The 18,550-nt window shown below is 40.5% G+C and overlaps 1 protein-coding gene across 1 annotated transcript in view; it reads right to left on the bottom strand.

The window, feature by feature from the left end:
• Positions 1–15,348, bottom strand: part of LOC125704169 (cyclic AMP-responsive element-binding protein 3-like protein 1) — a 31,199-nt gene extending 15,851 nt beyond the window's left edge. Inside the window, exons 1-2 of the mRNA XM_048969520.1 lie at positions 14,840–15,348; positions 788–986 (exon numbers count right to left, since the gene is read on the bottom strand). Coding sequence (XP_048825477.1) covers positions 788–986; positions 14,840–14,941 — 301 coding nt within the window. The 5' untranslated portion in view covers positions 14,942–15,348. The remainder of the gene's footprint in view (positions 1–787; positions 987–14,839) is intronic.
• Positions 15,349–18,550: the final 3,202 nt, after the last annotated feature.

The following is an 18,550-nucleotide window of genomic DNA, read 5'->3' as shown; positions in this document are numbered from 1 at the left end:
CTGTAATGCAAACCAAAAATCTTTACCCCAGTCACCTCATTCTGGGCTTATTTCCAATTTTTCCATCTTTCCACTGCTACAGGCGTCCAAGTCATATCACAACCATTTCATTTTTTTATTAACGAGTTTCTGCCCTCTCAGGAAACAATTCAGGAGCTCCTGGCCTTCATTTAAATGTATGTGTGTGTGTGTGTGTGTGTGTGTGTGTCTGTGTGTGTCTGTGCATGGTCCATTGTGGGGATCAAATCCTGTAATTGTGTCATTGTGGGGACCATTTCACAGTCCCCACAATTCAAGTTTATATCTGTAACTGCAATCAAAAAACTAAAAATGGTAAAAGACTTTTTTTGGTTAATTATGGTTAAGGTTAGGGCTGAGTATGGGTTAAGTTGTTTGGATTAGGGTTTTGCCCTTAGAAATGAATGGATGGTCTCCACAAAGAGTATAGGTCTGTGTGTGTGTGTGTGTGTGTGTGTGTGTGTGTATTCTGGCTGCCCACCTGGCAGGTGTGTTCATTTTGCACCTATACCCCAGGAGCTTGGCCCATCAGTACAAGAGAGATTGAGAGAAAGAGAGGACCAGGTCTCCCTGGAAACTCACAGGTAGACGGGGCTCTTACTGCCTGCCAGTCATCTGACAACCTGGCCACTTAACACAGTGCTTTTCCGCTGAACCATTCAGCATGTGCCTTTAACCATTTAACCAACCAGATGCTTTATAAATGAGACAAACATGAAGGGCTGATCCTGGAATGAAGGAACACTTTGGTCGTCTCACTCTCCTGTACCTTTATCCATCTGGATGGGCATGGTGGGGCTCTGAGGGGCTGAGTCTCCACTGAGGGAGTAGCTGTGCTCTTCCTGGATGGCAGGGTTGGAAGGGTCCAGCTCCATGTCCAGTAGAGGATTCCTCTCTGACAGCAGATGGTCATCAAAGAAGCTGCTGAAGAGCTCGTTGGAGAACTCCTCCATTTGCTCTGAGAAATGCTGCAGGACAAACACACATACATGGCCTTTAGTGAACAGAATCTATACAAGCTTATTTTCTTTGTGGCAAAACTGCTTGTTTTTTAATCAAGGACAATATCGCGTTAATAATAAGGTATTAAATATGCTGAAATGTGCAATAAAGTTGTACTTTCTGATATAAATAGAAAAAGTATAATTTTTTAAAGCTGTATGTCCATGCTTGAGATTTAAAATAAACTGTGCTAATGAACTATTGTGATCTAAGATACAATCTGTTCGAGTCCTATTGATGAGTAAATAAATCTGCTTGAGGAAGTATATCTTCTACAATATCTGTAAAATATCTTCTATTACAAAGTATGTAAACATTTTGAAATTATCAAGAATATTGAAAATTAAAATAATTAGGCAAATACAAAGGCTTTCACACAAATAATACCTTGGAGGGGAGCACACTACCCACACCAAGGCACTGCTATTAGAGATAGACTCACCCACCGAAGCACCAATGACCCTTGAAGCTGAGCATGTTTATTACACACAATGATAAACATCTGTGTCTTTTACAGCAAGACTGTACAACCACCAGTTGTCCAATAAACAGGCCTCATGGGCAAGTGAAATAATTTTGGCTGATGTGAACAACTAGAAAAAAAAACATTCAAAAATCCCGGAGACAGTTCATCCAATGTGCATGGAAGAATCACCAATTGAACAACTGCAGATTGTCACGACCGACAGGAGGAAGGACTCGGGGGGGCAGATGTGGTGGAGAAACAAAAGGAGTTTCATTGAATTCGATCAACAAAGGCTGGGGAAAAAATGAGGGATCAAATCAGGGGGACTGGAATGAGGTACAGCCCAGGCAACAAGAAGGTATAACATCAATGACTGGACTGAGGAATATAGGACTGGGAAGCAGGTATATACAACACTAATGAGGGAGCTAATGAGAGGCAGCTGGGAGTGATTAACATGAGCATTGGGAACAAGAGGTAAGACAAATGAGTGACAAGTGTGGCTTATTAGGGTCATACTAGGGAGGAGACAGGAGGATCGGGTGGACAAAGTGGGCAGGATGTAACATGGATCAAATGATAATATTACTAATTAAGATAATCTGCATGGTATATTCCATCTGACATGGCAATTATATTCTTGTAGCTTGTGAGCTTTTTGCTAAATACATTTAATTACTACTGTAATGCTAATCTGATCCGGTGAGTTTCACAGGGGCATAGATTTGCAAGAAATGTTGGTGTGAATGGAGACCAATCAATTGTCAGACGTGTCTAGGAAAACAAAACCCGAATCCCAATCAATTTAAACTGATCTGCATTACTTAAAAATGCAATTTCATGAATTTTTCATGTTTTTTTATTTCGCATTTTATTACCCAATGTCACTTGCTAAAAAAATTAAGTTATGGCATAATTGTGATTTCCTGCCAGTTGCTTTAGCCGACTGTAGTAAAATTTTATGCCATAATCCAGAGGGCAGACGTATTACGCTTTGAAAAGGTCTCGCTGTTAAACTCCCATTAACAAACGGGTATTACGTTTGCCTAAGCAAAGAGAGCAGTGTGTATGTAGACAAGCGTCACACTAACTTTTGGGAGGGTTTTATTTGCTTATGAAGAGGATGTTGAGGTGTGCGGGGAACCTGCAGGTGTGCACATCCTGTAGACTTAGGGCAGTGCGTAAGAGCTCAGCTGCACAATGACCAGGCAGGGCACACAGGGCACGTCTCCTTAAACTTTATCCCACCCCCAGCCCCACCTCAGCGCACCGTCAGTCTGTAAGGCACGGTCCACTCTGCACGGTCAAGCTTCCTTCTTGTCTGCTTGATTCTTTATAAAACGTTTTGGTGCCCTCAACAAAAATGAATGTTGAATGTATAAAGCAGGTCCTCAAACTTGGACCTCGATTCCAAATCTAGGCCTCGTTTTCAGGTCTCCCAGGTTGTTAGTTTAATAATTACTGATTCTGATTGACCACAGACGTTTCAAAGGCTGGACTGTGATTTGAACAGCTCTGGCCTAAAAGCAGGAAAAATTGCTATATTACTGCTATACTATACAGAATGGAAAGCAGATGATTGGCTTTGCACAATAAAATATTGAGATTTTGTGAAAAAATTCCAATGTTCACATGGACTAACTGTCAGTTTTTAAAGATGGCAGATTCTGCCATCACTGTACCTGTTTGGATAAGTACAAAACTAACAGGCTTCTGGCCCACAAAAGTGAAAACCCAATTATGGAGTATCTCCTTCATCTTCTGAAGCTGACCTTTGCCATGAGTAAGCTAATCAACAGAGCCCCTCGTGCTGCCAGATAAGTTCTTCCAACCTGCCTCCATTTCCTACAGTCATTGTAGTTCAGTCTAAATAAAATATATTTGACTCAATAAAAATAGGCAATCTGAGTACAACAAAGTATTACAAATGTAACTATTCTAAAAAGTACAATTCACTTTAAAAAGGTGGGAGTCAGTATGACACAGAGTAACAATAATCTGGCTCACCTACCACAATTTTATTCTCTGTATTTTAAAATAAGGATAAAGACAACCCAAGTAAAAACAACATATATGGAATTATGCACCGATCAAAGAAGTATTAAACAAAATAATTTGTTGGTAGGGAGGGGGCAGCACTGAAGGTCAGAACTCAGAAGGGTGCAGGTTCAAATCCCGTGGTTGGCAGAGTGATCCTACCATTGGGCTCTTGTGTGTGGCCCTTCACCCTAATTGCTGCGGGGACTGGCTGACCTTACTGTCTCCTCTATGCCAGTTTTATGAGGTGGCGTACAGGGATGCTTTCCCAGCTGCCCTGAAGGAGGTCCCACATATGCTGAGCTCTCATTGGACGTTTTCCCTTCACTCTCTGGTCAGACTTTTCCAAAACCATTTCTACTGTATTTACGTCAGGTGGTCAGGTCATGTGATGCAACACTATCACTCTCCTTTGTAGGCGGCCTGGTGATTCCAAACTTGTGTGTGTGTGTGTGTGTGTGTGTGTGTGTGTGTGTATAGACACATACACATACAACACATAATGTAAATCTAGCATTAAATTAAATTTACATTGTTCCTGGCATTAGGTACTATGGCCTTTGACGTCTATAATAATACAATGATCACTCACATTTCACACATAAGACTTTCTTCGGTTTCTGTCTATTGTTAAGCTGCCACTGGGCCTGATATCCCCTCTGATCTAAGCGGTTAAGGCTGATGCAACACTCCCATTTTCAGCAGCAAGTGACAGACACCAGAAGCAGGTACAGAAAGCCAGTCCTTCAATACCAAAATAGACTTTTCTTAATTTTCCATTCAAGGTCTACTTTCACAAACAGAGCCAAAACAAATACATTAAATGTGAAGTAAAAAATAGTGCTTAGATTGAAATAATAATTGGTAATTATTCCATCGCTTTGCTTTCATACAACTCAACTGCAAAAGCAGATAAGAAACATTAAGAAACATCATTAGGAAAATAAGATAGACGTATATTTCAGTGTACTGCCCTTGCAGTAGAATAGTGTTTGATGTTGCAGTAGATAATGAACTCATAATCATTGGCTGGGTAAACTAGGCGCTCTTTTACCTAAATGGTCATTAAATGTCGATCCTAATAGATCAGACACTGCTTCACTACAGTTATTCAATGAGAACAGGCACGTATTATAATTCAAAATAGCTACTCCAGAAAATCTGACACAAAACAACCCACTGACTTTCAAAAACCATTATAGCTCTTTATATAGTTGAAACCAGTTGGCTGTGATGAAATAATGTACCGCAAATGGGAAAATAAGCAGGCAGACCTACGTGTCATTCAGACCGCGTTTGATCTGTGCATTAAAACATCTGTAGATGAAACAGCTACCAATTAAGTAACTTTGGAAAGTCTCCCCGACCTCAGCATGCTCTGCCTGTGAAATGACAGCAGAAATTCTAGCTTTTGCTATTTGACTCCAATTAAAAAGAAATGTGATTCTAGTGAACTTGCCAATCACCCCCAAAGGAACAGATTACACGAGGTGCGGTCCAAAAATGATAATTACCTCAGCCAAAAAGTAAAAGGAGCACCAAGCATTGGGATACCGTTAAAGAACTAGCCAAGCAACTAGATTTGTATCTCCTGCTTAGCGAAATAGTTTCTCAGAAACTGCAATGAAACCGAAAGTGTTGCTATTTTATGTGCAAATGTCTGTTAAAATAAGTTTTTAACTTGAATAACTGTTTGTCAGAATACTGAATGTCTCAGACCTAATACTTGTGTTCCTAAACCTATGAATAAAAGGTAGCGACAGTATAATAAAAAAAAAAACATTTTCTCTCAAATAATTTTATAAATTTTGTCAAATTATGATTCATAACCCATGTCTGAAGGCAATTACTTAATAACCACTTTTATTCGTATGAACAGCGCTATAGTGTACAGTTAGCAGGAATTATGCATAAGAATTTTTCAAAAAGACAAATTGCTTTGAGAAGCAGCCAGCTGCCAGTGCTGCCAGTGAAAGCAGCTGCTGCCAGTGCTGAAAGCATCTTTTTTCATTCTTACTTTCCCCCACCAGTCAGAAGAGAGCATGACGATCCGCTTTCGACTGCAGCCTACTCTCGACCAATTGCAAAGCAGTATGCAGATAAGCAGGCTAGCAAGCGCATCTAGGAAAATGGGAGTGCAGGGTTTGCATGGAGGAGGCAAACAGGGTATTTCTGTATGTGGGAAACAATTTGGTGGGGGCACCCTTAGTCTAAATAAACCAGGACAAAAATAGACATGCTTAAAAACCAACACTTTTCCTGTTAGTATAACTGCAAGAAAAAAGAGAAGTGACTGCTTGCACTTGGACAGCTATAAAAGATAGTTACATATAATTTACTATGAAATAAGTTAAAATTTAAAACTATTATTTGCTCGTGCTACCCTTATAACAACATTATATAACAATATATAAATATCTGTTTTGAGTCTTGGGTTTTGTGAAAACACAAGCACATGGTCGGTTTTTGTAGATAAGGGTTAAATGGCAATAAGTGTTCATTACTTGCAAATGTGTCTGCAGCTTTAAAGGCCACTTTTTTCATGTCTGTATCCAAAGTTCACATCTGGGGATTCACCGCCTGCGCTCACGCCCCAGATGCAGCCGTTCATGATCCCTGCCTTTGATTTGCTCCAGCTGGGAATCATCTGCTGGCACGGCGACTGGGTGGGGCATCACGGCTGCAGCTGGGGTGTGCAAGCTGGGTCAGGCCGAGCCAAGGTGAGATGGCCCGGAGTCTCACCTGAACCAGCGGTGAGCCAAGAAATGCAGGCCCAGGGACACATGTGCATCAGGGCCCCCAGCCAGGAGGTATGAGCTTGGGGGAGGAGCCTGGACTCGCCCCAGCAAGGAGAGGCAGGCTGGGGGAGAAGCCTAGCTCAGTTCCAGGATGGAGGAATTCCCTCAAACCCCCACAGGTGATAAAAACGACACATGGCTGATCCATATAAAGATACTAATATGTGAACAACTGCTGCTCTTTTCAAAATGATTTCCCAATGGCGTGAGTGATGCGTTTTTATATTGGGGGAAAAAAATACTTGGCCACTGGAATGAATGGGCTACCATGCACTCATCTCAAAGCCACTGGTGATGTATACTACTCCATCCCAAGGGGAGCGCTCACGACTGTTTGTGGTTGGACAGCTTCCATGTGACTCAGCTCCATCCTATGGCCACACAGCAGGCAGCCTTTGCATTGTAATCTACTGCAATGCGGTTCCACGCTAACCTGGTGAAAAGGCCGGCTTTGGATTCCCAACTGGGACCTGTGATTAGTGGGTGGGAGGCTGCAGGCCCACAGCGGCTGACATTTACATGAGTTGCCTGAGGCTTCTCTTTTCCCAAAAGGACCCTGAACTAGTTCTTCATTCAGTAGACACAGGTAATTAGGGCCGAGGAGTCAAATGGCAAGATAAGGTTATTGCCTTGATCAGGAGATTAACTGGTCAAAACACGTCCACCATTTAAGCTATGTGTGACATCTCTGGGTACCGAACACACTGGCGAAGATCTGTAGAGATACTAATTATACTTCATACTGTAGTTACTAAAATCACAATGTTCCTTTAGTTGGCTTCCCTGCATCCATTTTCTGGGTTAGATACCATATTTATACATATTTATATATAGTTTTTCTTTCATCAACCAGTGAAAAAGCATCGCTAATAAGCTAATAAAATAACCTGTGCAGTGTATTAGCAGTCCTTTATGTCACCTCTTCCAGGAAAGTGCATTCATCCACCATATTTACTGACGTCTGCACTCTGCTTGAAGCTTTCATCAACATAATGATACACAGCCAGGGAGCGGGGGGGGGGGGGGGGGGGGGGGCGGACAGAACTTGGACTTGCTATGAATGTTGCTGATCCAATCAATTACTAAAATCAGTCCCATCTCCACCTCACAAACAATATGGCATATTCAGGGTCTGTGGTGCTGTACTGTATTATTCAGGACTGTCACTGAAGACTGGCAAGATCTCTGACGAGCGACACTTATAAAACAAAACCTGTAGCAGAATTCATAGAGATGTAACATAGATGTTACATCTTGCATAGAGTGTGCTCTTGCCCCGTACATTGACTCCCTTCTGCTTGACTCTGACAGCTGCCAGGTGTAGTTACCCAGTTTTCCTTGATTTTTTCAAACTCCCCAGCAGACAGATCTGATTTGTGGACACCAGCTCATTACACTTAGGCACCCTTCCTACCGCAGAGCTTCTCTGTTGCTACCTGGACCCAAACACCAGCTGGGCTCAATGATCCAGCACTAGAAATACAAGCCCACACTCGCATTCATAAACACACCCTCCAGCCTCTCTTGCTGAGAACAAAATCTGCTTGGGATCATAATGGACACAATTCATAGAGAATTTGAACGACCAGTCAAACTGGCCACTGGTACTTTCATGGATCCTGGTAAATTTCCTTATTACTGGTATGTCATGATACTATTAGCACAACCCCTGGTGTCGTAACATTATCACTGATGCACTTTTAAAATGCGAGAAATCGCATTACAGCCAGCTGCATATTTTTAATACCCTGGGATTTAATGCTTATCTGCCTTCTCACATTTTAACTGAAGAATTATGAACCCTACAAATGAATTATACATACACACACATTTCTGGGAGTGTGGCTGGTGCTGATGATTTGAGTACGCCTGACACATGTTAATAATTCTTCCAACATTGTCCTTATCCTTAAGTGACACAGAGTGGTGCTGGGGGCTGCTCCACGTTGTTTGGCCAAAGAATGGTCTATGGAAGCCTGTTGCCCAAAATCAAAGACAGATGTACACCAGGTCCCTCCAACACTGCCCCCCCACCCCCCTCCAGGAGCCAAGCACAGCATGGCCGAAGACCTGCAGATGCTCCATGGCGCCAGAGGGAAGCAGCGACTCTCTGCACTGGCTGGCCATAAACGTCTCCATAAAACCGAACGCACCAAAGGGAACCAACTGAAAGCAGGTCCACATCTAATGATAAACTGAGGTTATGGCAGAAAAAGGGCCCAGCAGGAGGCATCCACGCGGGCGTAGCAGGGAGGACGTGGGCAGCGCTGTGCCCAAATAAAGTTCTCCTTAAAAAAAGACAACAAAAACATGACTGTGCCTATTTAACCAGCTTGCAAAATCTGCCACCTTGCCCACCATTAAACCTGCGTGCAGGAGGAAAGGCAGCAGCCACACCTCTCAAGCCAAACCCCTCTTCAAAGCCGCCCAGTGGGCCTCTTTTATTCCTGCAGGCCCAATTAGTATCATTACTGTTCCCCCAGGTTTCCTTCCTGGAGGTCCGTCCTACATGTTACATCGCACAGCTTCAGCTCTCTCCATGCCGCTTCAGCCAACGATGTGTACTTTATGAATTTTTTAAAGTCGACTTTATCTCTTTAGCCCTTCACTGGCATGTTTACAAACCAGGGTTGTGCAGAAACTTTTCGAGGGGGCAGGTGCTCAGAGGTTAAAGGGGGGGCATTCAGTACCTTTAAAGTCCACAAGTTCACATTATATAGCTCCAGTAAAGCCACGGGCGTCAGATGCATTTTGAATGTGGGGGGGGGGACGGACACACACTTGCATAAAACTAATATTTCAAGTCAAATGTGGGGGGGGGGTCCAACTGAATAATTATAAAATCTGAGGGGAACACGTCCTCCTCAGATTTAATGGTGGCGACGCCCATGGACAAAACAGGCAGGTGCTCAGGCACCCCCCCCCCCCCACACACACACACACACACATCGTGTTCACACTGCAAACCCCAAACAAGTACACTGCTGATGAGCTCTTTCATATGAAATTAATCCCAGTCAATCAAGAAGCTCCAGCTTCTAAAACTCTGAGCTGATCAAACATCTACCAAAGGGTGAGAGTTTGCAGTTAGGCATACCTTTAATATTTATATGCCTGAAACAGTACCAACTATGTGCACAGTTTGCTTAACCTCAGAGACTCAAGTACAGCCTTTCAGTTTAGACATATGCATGTTGACTTAAGGCATAATACATAATAAGAATTGCATTTGGGGAAGCTGATGTGTATTGATGGCCCAGAGTCCCGTTTTTCAGTAGACAGAAAGCTCTGCCAATAACATCACCCAAGACTTAGCTCTCTGTTTGCAGACTTCTTGCATAAAAGACAAGAATCCTTCTGACACTGCTTCAAGACAAAGGAGTGTCCTTAAAATCCCTCGGCTTCCTGTCATTATTAATATACAGCTTGTGTTTACAGTCTCAGGGATACATACTTGTACTTCATTAGGGTGAAATTACGGCAACCCTGAATGTCCAGAGTACATCAACATCAACAATGCAAAAACAATAAGATGAACAGAAAGATGAAACAAATCATCAAGACAAAGAAATTAAGCAAATTTCATTTTTAAACGTAATAACGTGTTGCACTTTTCAAAATGGTAGTGCTCCATGCCACAGGGGGCAGTATTCAGCTCTCAATATCGTGATTCTGACACCGATATCTATGGTAGCTGATTAGTGTCGCCGGACTACAAATTCAGAATAAACGTAACCATGTGTTGAATAGTTTTCAAATTTAGATTGATTATGAACAGAAAAAAACATTCACCCTATGTTATGAGACATGACAATAATGTCATGAACAGACAATAAATGAGTCTGTTGGTGGACATAGTTGATGAATTGTCGTGACTGCTTTTCGTGACTGCTTTATTTAATCCATGCAACATATATATTTATACACTGATTTTTGTCTTTATTTTGAGACTTGTGTTCAGAATAAAGAAAATGTCTGTACCGAATAGTTGTTGCACATTTGCAAACTAGAAAGGAAACCCATACCCTGTTTTAATAAAACCGTTATATCTTACATGTGTTGTTACGTTTTGGCCTATATCTCTGGAACGGTTAGCCATAGAAAATTATTTGTTTCAGATATTCCCAGGTTCATACCAAAAAATATTGCAAATGGGATTATGAAGCAGGGGTGACATGGTGGTGCAGTGGTTAGCACTGTTGCCTCACACCTCTGGGTCCCGGGTTCGAGTCTCCGCCTGGGTTGCATGTTTGTGGAGTTTGCATGTTCTCCCCATGTCGTCGTGGGGTTTCCACCGGGTACTCTGGTTTCCCCCCACAGTCCAAAAACATGCTGAGGCTAATTGGAGTTGCTAAATTGCCCATAGGTGTGTATGTGTGAGTGAATGGTGTGTGAGTGTGCCCTGTGATGGGCTGGCCCCCCATCCTGGGTTGTTCCCTGCCTCATGCCCATTGCTTCCAGGATAGGTTCCAGACCCCCCGCAACCCAGTAAGATAAGCAGTTTGGAAAATGGATGGATGGATGATGAAGCTCCGCCTACTTAGACTGTTTGTTAATTTGCATGATGTGAAAAACCTACTTTTTCGAACATTCATCTAAATCACAAAATAAATAGAACTGTAGCATCTTGACACCCTGTAGATTTTGTTCAGGCAAATCGTTCCGATGTTACAGACAAAGGAATTTCTTGGGCGTGACCTGTTTGCATTTAATGACTTATTTCTTATCAATGGAACATCCAGTTCTCACCAAATTAAATGCTGCCTAGTTGGTATGACATTCTGAGGCAACTCGCCAAATTTCATAAAAAGTCAACCAATGGGGTTGCTACACCACAGAAAACTTTATAACTCAGAAACCACTAGACATAAAAATATAAATTTTGTATGCATGTTCATGGCAACATGCCCCAGAAAATCATACAGTAAAAATTCATCCGCGCATCAAATTTCAATTAAATTTCAACAGGCTATAATTATCCTTGTTCATGAAATTTCGTGTAATGATGCAATATTCCTTACGCTACTCAAAAAAAGACACAGGTTGGGCTTATGGTGGGGCTATAGTGCCCATAGACCACAGGCCCTTATACAGTAATGTAGATATTATACAGCCATACAAATACAAAATGCTTCCACATTCATTCATTTACAGACATTGCAATGGAACATATGATGTTAAATGGGACCAAAGCATCTATTTAGGCCATAGTGCTTTGACCCCATTAATTGCTATAGTGGCTATAATAATAATAATAATAATAATAATAATAAGAAGAAGAAGAAGAAGAAGAATCATCATCATCGTCATCATCATCATCATCTTAAAAATAAATACATAATAATAATAATAATATTTATTACGTAGTCATGTTATATTGTATATGCTATAATATTTGTTCAAACACCAGCATGGTAAAGGTATGAATGTAATTTAAGCTGGAAGCTTACAGAATGACCTCAGGCAACCTTATAATAATAGGTGGTGTTACTGGCTGACATCCAGCACGTGCCCAGAAACGTACTGTAAACTATATAACTAAATTATATGCTTTGCCAGTGACTTTGTGTGCCTCTTAAATTAGCAGTGTATTGAAATTAATAATAATTTATGCTAGAACCTTTTGAAGTCATATTCCTTGCCCAGACAAGGAAAAACTAGCAATGTTTTGTAACATGGACCTTTCTACAGTTCACTATACATACTTTAATTCAGTTTTAGCATTCACAACCTACTAGACAGTTTGTCAAGAAACATACATGCTACTTATAAACCTGTAACTTAAGAAAGCTTATTCGGTGGATGCTGAAAGGATTATTTATAAATGTATATGTTTGTGATTACGATTTTAAACCATTTAACACTTGCGCCTCAAATGGACTTCAAACTCCAAATTCCAGCCACATTCATCACAAAAGTCTAGAACTCCACACAGAAAAGCTTATCTTACTTTTTGTCTGAAATGTAAGAATAAAAAGAATCGTAATATTACTGCTATCTATCTGATTTTACTACCTGATAAACGAAAGGGCCCGAGACTGAAATGTAACAGACAAGTGGTTGGACAGACAAATTGAAAGACTCCATTTTGCTTTTCTGCACTGGCATTATTTGTAAAATCATAATTGTTTTTAGTGAAGAATTCTATAACTTTTCTGGTATACTGTTGTGAACCATACTATTTAAATCAGCGGTTCTAAACTGGATTAGCCCCAGGACCTACATTTTTCCTTGATCATTAAGTCACAACCCAAAAAAGTTGTTGACCTGGTGGGGGGAAGGTTGGGCATGTTAAAAGTTGTTGACTGGAGGGGCGTGGCAACAGTAAAAGAACCTTTTTTTTTTTTTAAAACCACACGCTTCTCATCCCACCAGCTGAGAAACGCTGATGTAAAATACATACTCAATTGAAGACTTTTAAAAGCACATTTACCTGCTTACATATTTGACAACGAATTGACAGAATTTCACCTACATCCTGACATTGTCTGTCAGTGCACAAAGGCTCTATTTACAGTACTCACAGGTTATGTATACCTGGCTGCGAGGCGAAAGTGACAGTCAGAGAAAGTGATATGAAGTTGTTCACCCTCAAACTGTGTTGGCAGCACTTCCTGCAGGGAATGCGGTGTGGACTATAGCACAGAATTGTAAACATGGTATTTACTCTTGTACAGAGCTGTAACACAATCTTCACTTACACACAGAAGTGAGAGTATAGTATTCACAGGCTTATCACTACATAGGTCCTCCAGAAGGATACACAGTTTTACCCCTGTGCACTACTCCAACACCAAACTCCTGCTCTCTATGTCACAGAAATGCAGGCAGATCTTTCATTATAACTCTGGGGTCTATGCTAGAGCCTCACTGCTAATGTGTGGCATGCAGGACCAGCTACTGTATGTCTTTATTGCAGTTAGTCAATGCGCCTGACAATGGATGCAGGATGGTCAGAAAATCATCCACTAGACCTTGTGCTGGGCTGTGGGAACAAGGGGGATTTGTTGGCAGGAAGCCGCTTCATACATCAGAGCTGTCCCAAGCGGGCTTCTTGAGTCAACGGACAATAATCCAAGCAAAATGGATCATTTCCAGTATACTCATAACTATTCAGATGAAAACACAAGTTGTTACCAAAACCCAGTCCTATAGGTCAGAGTCTCGGCTTTGGAGAGTGAAGAGTAAAAGTGATGACCACAGTAGACTTACTACAGAAAACTCAACAAAAACTATTTTAGCCCTTAATTTGTATTTCTTGAGAAACAGACAGAGAGACAGAGAGAGAGAGAGAGAGAGAGAGAGAGACAGACAGACAGAGAGAGAGAGAGAAACAGACAGAAAGAGAGAGACACACACAGACAGAGAGAGAGAGAGAGACAGACAGACAGAGAGAGAGAGAGAAACAGACAGAAAGAGAGAGAGACAGAGAGAGAGAGAGATGTTCTTTCCATCCAGTCTGAATAGTTTTAAGCCAAAATCACTGCCTCAGAAAACTGAACAAAAACTTTTATACTCTTAAAGCTGAGTTTATTAAGAAAGAGAGGGAGGGAGCAAAAGGATTATATCCATGCAGTCCGTTTAAACAGTCACATGTTGTAATACAGTTAAAGCATTCATGAGGAAGCATAGAGAACAAGGCCAGGTGTGCCCTGGACACCGATCTATTACGGCACAAGCGCAGAAATTGCTAAATTCACACACAGTTCAGTCACCAGTTCATTGGAAGAGCAAGTATTGTGAATCCAGAGGGAATCCACAATAAAAACCAGGAATCTGCAAAATTCCTATGTCAGGCACTGAAAAACTACACTATAGACAAATAAAGTAACCACTGACTAACTTTTCAAAAGTTTTTGTTCAATTTTTAAATTTATTTGCAAGTCGAAACAGTGATATTGAACGTCAATTAATTGCATAAGCAAGTCCACGTAGACCTAATGAAAACTTGGTAGGCCTTTTATATATTTTAATGACTTTGGTTACATATATTTAGATAACTGCATGCTGTGTTGAATTTTATTACTCAAGTTATACCTCCAGTCTATCACGATCAGAGTTCTGTGGAAGGATAAGGCAACCCGGAAAAGCGGAGGGTGCGGAACAAACGTTGAGGACAAACTGAGGATCACGCCCCCCCGACACACACACACAGGCTGGCGGAGCATCGCAACTTCACGCAGATACTGTAAAACTTAACAGCTGCCTTTCGTCTCTGCCATGTTTAATGTACTTTGAAACACAATCATCTCATTTTTTATCACACTTTTTGTATTTTAACAGCTTGGTGTCTAAAACCTGTACAGCCCAAAATCTCCGATAAGGTGCGATGTACCGGAGAAGCTGTCACACAAAATTAGTTCATAAAGCACGTTTAAAAGGCCATGAAATAAACGGTGATGGATTTGCAAAAACATATGAACAGTCTTATAAATGCTGTACAAGAAATCTGATGCATCGTCTTATTGTGTCTAAGCAAGTATTACAATATGAAAAAAAATCTAAATCTATAACGTACCATATTGCCGAGAAAATCAGATTCATTCAAGTCCTCAAGGTCCAACAGGTTGGAATTAGGGAAAAGTTTCTCCGAGGTGAAATGGTCAACAGTCGTGTCCATTGCAATATGTTTTCTTTAAATGTTTACTACACCAGACCGGTGTTTAAATATATAAATAGATTTCAAAAATGTTAAGTTAGTCAGTACGGTTTAATTGTGACTGATTTTATAGTTTGTGCATTTCCTACAGTCGCTCCCTAAATGACTCACTTTCTGCAGATACCGCCGTAAAATAAGTTCATACGGATAATAAAAGCTGAAAGGCAGACCGCTCTCGTCTTTCTGTCAGGTCTGTCATGTCCAGCTGTGGACTATCTGCAGGAGACAAACCTCTAGATTAATATTTATGTTGTCACCTCCTTAAACTCATTTTCATTACCCCCACAGTCTCCTCCCATCTCATTCCTCTTAAAGCCAGAGTGCCGCATTTTCCTGAGTCGATTATTTTTTTCGCTAAGCACACAATGTCAAACTGTACTTCATTGAACTTTACGATATCTTTCTAAATTTCCTCTGGTGTAGGATTATATTACTTACTCTGTATACATAGCAGAAAGTATGCAATTGATTTATGAGTTCATCTATTTTGTTATACAAAAAAATCTAATGATAAAAAGCCTTTATTCATCTCGGTTTCTTTTCTTTAATTAAACGCTACTACTGGAAATAATCATGTAAACGCATCCCACGTCGTGTCTCACGGGAACTGTCGTGTAGGTTAAACTGCAGTATTCATGGCAGAGCCCTTGAATACACTGGGCCGACAATGTTAATACCAAGCAAAATCCTTTTGCCACCATTTTTCTGGGGATTATAGGTTCCTATTGGTATTCTATGGACTATTCAGAATACTCGAAATTATTGGTTATGTAAAAAATACACACACTTCAAAAATAGAGTGGACAATGACCAAAAGATCAGTCATGTACATTTTATTTAATGTGGCACACCATTACACACTGTAAAGTTACTTATATTTGTTTCAAAGTATCATGTGTAAAGTTTTATTTGTTTATATATATATATATATATATATATATATATATATATATATATATATATATATATATATATAGTGAGGCTCATTGGGTATCACTATCAGTTTTCACCTCCAGGGCCGGGGGTTTCAATCTCTCTGGTTCTGTGTATGCGGAGTTGTTCTTGGGATCTGCCCTTATAATATATGTAATACAAGCAGATATAAGATATACAATACAAGCTGATCTCTTGAACTTTTACTTCTATTATATCTGTTAAGTTCATAAAACAGTACATATTGCCCTGGGTCTGTGGTATTAAATGTCCCCTACGTCATTCTCTATGCATCATGGGCTTCACCATGACCCTATGCTGCTTGGGAAGTAATGGAAAATAGATAGATGTGATTTTATTACTTCTTTAATGTAAAAAAGTTTTAGCTCTGCACAAAAAGTTAATCAAGGTATTCATTGCAAAAGCAAGTTTGAACTTCAAGCCTCTAATTCATGGATGTCTGGTCTCCTGTTGTTATAATTATCAAGCATCATCATTTTGACCTCCTTCCTGATTACAAGATCTGGGTCTCTTCAAAGAGTAAATCATAAATGTTTCCCTATAGTCAAACAACCATAAAGTAGGAGGAGTCAACACATGAATGGTCTGATCCAGCGACCTGCATTGAGACTAAGCACAGCTGTTAAGCTTGCTAGGATTCACTGGCCCTAGAGGCTTAAGTCGTCTTCGTTATATTCATTACTTAGTTTTTATGACAGTCTCAGATCTGAGTAACTTCCATTCTAGTGTTACAAAATTGTAGAGTTTCATTATCCGATTTCTGTTTACCTTCTCACTCTTGTAACAACCAAACACATATAACAATCTATGTATTGTAAAGAATGAAACAGAAATATATGCCAAGACAGAAAACGAATTAAGCTTTTCTCTAATAGACTAATAGCTGTTTTGTTTCTTTTTCTCGCCACTGAACTTTAGACTTGGAATTAATTAAATTGATGGAAAATAAGCATTATAAACCATTTATAGCCAGACATTGTGAGACAATTAGTACCAGACCAGCAAGGCAATAACATCATCAGACATGACATGAGATTTTCAGCCATGTTCTGGGAGAACTTCAAAGAACGAAGAGATGACCTCACCGGCAGCATGATAATTGTTTTGGGATTTCTAGCGCTACAATGCAATGGATGAGATTTACAGTGGAGTGAAATTTGTCCAATTATACAATATTAAAAGTAGACCTATAGATGTAGTTCTATAAAACAAACATTTGTCCAGTTGCTTATGTGTTGCACATTTAAAAGGGACACACTGTGGGAGACACTGAGACACTCGCATGCTATAATGGAAAACAAAAAAAGATCTATGCTGGAACAGCATGTGAGTGGAGAACATGCTAAGCAATCTTGACTTCGTTCTCCTGTCTCTGCAATTCTCCCCTGAGGGACCCAGCTTCAAACATTCTTAATATTTTAATTTTTAGTCCTCCAGGTGGAGATAACCCTTTGCCGTACTGTCAAGCTGTCCTGAGGATATTTAGCAGGGCTGGAGATCTCACTGTGTAATGACCACATCTGGGATGTGCCGAGATGAATCAGAAAGAAATAAATGAATTCACACGCTGGCTACTCCCCATGGTCCCGTGAAACACACTGGTGATGATGGTGGTGGTGATATTTAATCAGAGCACTTCCCAAAATCTGCAATGCCTCTCATGTGTCTAAGTAAACGTTACTCTTTCCCTACCTGTCAGCAATCCTCTATAAACCTTCCTGACCTCATTAGAACAGCTTGCGTTGGGTTTATTTTGTAAAGGTAGCTAGACCTGGCAATCTGTTCCCTCTAAATAAAAACATGCCACTGACTCAAATCCCTGAATACTCACTGTTTTTCAGGTGGTGTCAAACGTACAAATCTAAGCCAACTCATCCTTCTGCCAAAATGTAATGCTGTTTCTTTCAAACAGTAGTTTTTTTTTGGAAAATGGAAATAATGTGTTGGACTTAAGCTTCTCGCCATCAGCTTTTTAGTCCAAGCTACAATGTGTTACGTAATTACGAACATTCTTACAAAAGACGACTACAGTATATACAGCTATGATCCTGGAGAAAGAGAAGTGTTTAGCAAAACTTTTTTTTTTTCTTCAAAAACTCCATTCTCAACTTTATATGCAAAGCTGTGGGGCACAACAGTTATTCTCAGCTCTGTCACCTGTACTCGGCTGCGAGAACGAGTCAGGCAATTCAAGGAAATCAAGCCAAACACCATGACCTGCAATGAATTCTGGGAAATGGATAGATGATCGCAAGAGTAGCATGGCTATGTTGTTGCTGAGGAACAAGCAAAGGGCATCTCTCTCCTGTGTCTATCACTTCTGATTACTTTAAGTCTGCATGTGACAGAACGGCAGATGTGTTTGAGGGATAAGACTTGCACATATCCCCTTTGGCTTCTTCTTTTGTTTGCTCTGTATCCAGAGGTGAAGGATAGGGCAATGTTATTTGTTTCTAACGCTGACAGGAAAGCCTCCCGCGAATTCACACGTCACAGAAGTCAACAGGCCCGAATAACGAATACATTTCCTATAAGTGTGTCAGTGTTTATGTGTTGCTCATCCTGTCTTCCATACTTTCATTTTCCAGCGATTAATTAATTAGAGTTGCTTGCTAG

The sequence above is a fragment of the Brienomyrus brachyistius genome, chromosome 11, assembly GCF_023856365.1.
Source record: "Brienomyrus brachyistius isolate T26 chromosome 11, BBRACH_0.4, whole genome shotgun sequence".
In the NCBI taxonomy this organism is placed as follows: Eukaryota; Metazoa; Chordata; class Actinopteri; order Osteoglossiformes; family Mormyridae; genus Brienomyrus; species Brienomyrus brachyistius.
This window is presented reverse-complemented; position numbering and strand designations above follow the sequence as displayed.